The 4391-nt window shown below is 36.3% G+C and overlaps 1 protein-coding gene across 1 annotated transcript in view; it reads left to right on the plus strand.

Annotated features, from left to right (window-relative positions):
• The window catches only part of LOC117119611 (calcium-activated chloride channel regulator 1-like), a 23411-nt gene that overhangs the window by 1129 nt on the left and 17891 nt on the right, over window positions 1-4391 (plus strand). The window contains exon 2 of the mRNA XM_033264445.1: window positions 3035-3332. Within this exon, the coding sequence (XP_033120336.1) occupies window positions 3035-3332 (298 nt within the window). The remainder of the gene's footprint in view (window positions 1-3034; window positions 3333-4391) is intronic.

The raw sequence follows: 4391 nt of genomic DNA on the forward strand, positions 1-4391 counted from the left end.
CCAATCGCCTATTAGGTTTTATTATAGAGTTCCAACCTTCTCATAATGTTAATCAGTCATGCAGAAGAGGACAATAATCACCGGTACATATTTTATTCTTTATAATACCTGCAAATCACCTAAACTACTCTTTAATCTGTTTCTCATTGGAAACTAATGATTTACTTAACCTTTTAAATGAAGTATTCAACATCACTTAAGTTGTGTTCTTTTTTATTTTGTTTTTTTCAAGTATTTTTGTCTGAATACATCTTTAAATCATGACAGTAAAGTAAATAGCAGCGATAACAGAAGCACAAATTAACGATATTTTTTTTTATAATGTGATTCCCATCAGAACCAATGCACAACAAAATTATTTTTTTAAAGTGATCCTTTAAATTAAATCAACAAGAAACTGAGAAAAGCAAACGGCGACAAAATAGGCGTATTCGAGTGGTCCTTTTCCGAGGAGTGATTTACTACTCGGAGTGTGCTCGTTAAAAAACAGCGAGGAGTTCAGCCGCTCATGTGAGGAGTTTGTGCTGCTCGTGCGACCAGTCGAATACGACATGTGCAGTTTTAATAGAAAGAGCTGCTCAGAACAGACCAGTCGAATACGCCTATTTTCGTGAATATGTAAAGGCGCGGCATGGCATCCCGTATTCCTGAAAATAGATTGAAATCACTAAATTTGTAAGCATCAGTGCGAGTGAATTTCACTTGATCTAAATGAAGACAACTGGTTAAAATATCATTGTATATGAGTATTCTTAATAAGGAAATTTTTCTATGAAACGAACTCAAAGATAATAAGTGCGCGTACGTTTCTAAAAAAGGCAGGCCCGTAGCCAGGGGGTTTTTAGGGGTTCGGGCGAACCCCCTTTTTCAGCGAACTCCCCCTTTTGCCAGCGAACCCCCTTAGCCAAAATAGTGCAATTTATTACAAAATGGGAGCATTTTTGGCACTGTTTATTTGTCGCTATCGATCGTAGTCCGATCGTAGAAATCAAAACAAAGCTGCAGCCAGCTGAATGACGTAACCAGCAAGACTTCAAAATGAATATTAATGAGAGGTTTGTTGTCTAGGCTATTTGACCAATCGCGTGCTCCGGAGTTTACTTTGGCACGACGTCATCACAAAAGTTTGGGCGCTCGACTTTTTTTTTTTATTTCTCTGGGATCGAGGATATGCGACACGCCAAAAATAGCCTAGGAAGATGAAGCGCCGAGAAAGGATAACCGATTTCTTTGCTTCAAGGCCAGCAACGAAGAAATCACGAAATTTAAGAAGTTAGAAAATTCACCCTTGTTTTCACCACATGCTCATGATACTGCCTGGCGGCGGAACCGGTGTACTTTTTCGGGCTGGGCCTAGGCCCTAGGTCTAGCGTTGCTAGGTAGGGTAGGGTCGTAGCCTATGAGGCCTATTATTTGCGAACGATTTTATTATTTATTTTGTAATCGAGCTAGCATAGGCCAGGACCTACAGGGCCTAGGCTAGCAAGGAAATATACTTGGTAATGTTTTCACGTTTCGTCAGAATTAACTGACATTATTCATAATAATATATTTGTTATTTTTTCTCAATATATCTCATTTAAACCAAGACAACTCTTAAATTATTGTTTATTTTCACTGTTCTAAGTTTTTTTACATAAACTGGTTCTTAAACATGTACATTTGTAGCATTATAATTATGTCTGTTTTTTTCAATATTACTGTGCAAGTATATTTACATAAATGGTTCTGTAACTTGTAAATATAATAACATTTTTCCTTGCCCTAATTATATATATTTCCATTGGAACTTAACATTTAAGTTATTTTGGTAAAAATGTAAAATGTAGGGCTGTCAGTTCCTATTGTTTCTTCATTTCTGCAATAAATAAAATATTATTTGCAATATTTCTCTTTTAAGCAAAGACCTTTTACATACCTCCATTATTTTAATATTGGTATTTAGCGATCTCCTAATGTGCAAGGTCTGTGTTTAGTACAGTCACCTAGTGGGTATTGCTAATTTTATCCCAGTTATATTTTTAGAGATAACATTACATAGTAGCATTAAAAATGTTAAGCATTGCTTTTAAAATAAAAAATTAAAAAAAAAAAGTTTGTTTCACAATAAACATTTACGTTCTAAATCCTGTATTGGAAAAAAGTAGTCTTCTTATCTTATTTTTAAAATTGTGTAAGAAGTATTTAAATATACATGAACATGCATTTAAATGACAAATACATGCTTTTAAAATCGTATAAATGCTCTGGCTTTTACACAGGGGCTTCCCCTGACCCCACCCGGGGCCCTTTGGCGGGCCCCTGGACCCCACGCCCAGAACCCTCCCCCTTGAAGCATGCTGGCTACGGGCCTGAAGGGGCGTTATGTCTAGAGAATGTGATGTCGTGGGATAATCATTATCTTCTTATTCCACGTTGTATAGATTCAAGATCTTTTATATTATCTATCTATGGAACTTAAGAAGGAATTAAATATTCGATAGTTAGTCGGACAAGAGAGTGGTAAAAAAAAGGGATGGTTTCAAGCCTGAAAATAAATCTTCGATTTATTGATGTTTTAAAGGAAATTTTGATTACATGCAGTCCCCAATTTAAATTGTCGGACACAGTAACTCAAAGATATTTGTAATATAGACCTACATATCGCTCAATACTATTATAGTTACAAGTTGGTTTGTTAGTAAAATAGTTAACAGATCTCGTTAACCTCATAAATTGACATTTATTATCATTATTATGTTTCATAGAAATAGACATGCTCCCGAGTTATAGACAAAATTAATATCTGATTGTAACGCAAACAAATATCCCACTTAATACTGTAGAAGTAGTTGTAGTTGAAGAATGGAAGTATTTTCATCCGAGTATTAAAATATGTATATGTTATACTTATACGGAAAATCCTTCTTTTTGTACGTACGCAATGAATAACATACGCCATATTTGTATCACTGGGTACCTGATATTGACTAAACAATAAACCTCTCTCATATGCGTTCATATTAATATAATGTAAATGTATATTTTCTGAAAGGAAATATTTACCAGTGGATCTTCGAGACTATTTGAAGCCACAGACAGTCGTGCTTATTGGAAAAGCATTACAATTTTGGTCCCGAAATCGTGGGAACATAGACCAGAGTACGAAGTTGTCAATACAGAGAGTTTCGATAGGGCTAATATTATAGTCGATATACCCAATCCTAGATGGGAAGACAACCCGTACACAAAACAACTTGGAAAATGTGGAGAAAAGGGAGAGTACATTCATTTAACACCAGATTACTTGCTCAATCAAGAATCAAGAAGTACATCTATATGGGGTCCCATGGGTAAGTAAAACCTATTTTCATAGCTAATCATGAGGTTTTCAGGTATGCTATAACATTGCTACTAACTTCTGATTTGTTTAATTATGCTCTAAAATATACTAATATTGCCGCTGCTGCTACCGCTACTACTACTACCACCGTCCACCACTACCACCACCACTACTCTGATTCATCATCTGAACTTGCTAACTCTTTTTGCAGAACTTTTGTCAACAAGGTTGCAGATATTAGGAAGGAAATTGATGACTCCACTCCACCTGAGCTTATTGATACGTTTCCTACTGCTGCACCTACCTGTTCTTTTACTGATTTCTTGCCTGTATCTGAGGCTGATCTACAATCAATTATTTTAAATTGTCCGTCGAAAACCTGTCCGTTGGATCTTTTTCCAACTTGGTTAACTAAGAATCACTTACCTTGCTTGCTGCCTGTTTTGTGTTCGATTGTTAACCTTTCGCTCTCCACTGGTACTTTCCCTACTGCACTCAAATCTGCTATTATAACACCTATTATTAAAAAGGTCTCTCTTAATAAGCAACTGCTTACAAACTATAGACCGGTTTCAAATTTACCGTTCATTGGCAAATTAATTGAGAAAGTTGTTTCTTCGCAACTGGCTGCATATATCTATAGAAATAACCTTGCCGACCCCTTTCAGTCGGCCTACAGACGTTCCCGTAGTACAGAAACTGCACTAATCTGTGTGCAAAATGACATTCTTAGGGCTATTGATAACAAACATGCAGTTTTTATGCTATTGTTAGACCTGTCTGCCGCTTTCGATACGGTGGACCATGATATTCTTTTGAAGCGCCTTGATGTCAATTTTAGTCTTAATGGCACTGTAAAGAATTGGTTCCATTCTTATATTAGTAATAGATTCTGCAGGGTTCGTGTTAGGGATGCCTTGTCCGATGAAGTTCGTGTTGATTTCGGAGTCCCTCAGGGCTCTGTTATTGGTCCTCAGCTTTTCTCTTTGTACATTCATTGCGTTGGTGACATTATCCGTCGGCATTCAATTTTGTATCATATCTATGCTGACGATGTTCAGCTGTACCT

This window comes from Anneissia japonica, unplaced genomic scaffold (genome assembly GCF_011630105.1).
Source record: "Anneissia japonica isolate Jap-2015-1 unplaced genomic scaffold, ASM1163010v1 scaffold287952_len401801_cov160, whole genome shotgun sequence".
NCBI lineage: Eukaryota > Metazoa > Echinodermata > Crinoidea > Comatulida > Comatulidae > Anneissia > Anneissia japonica.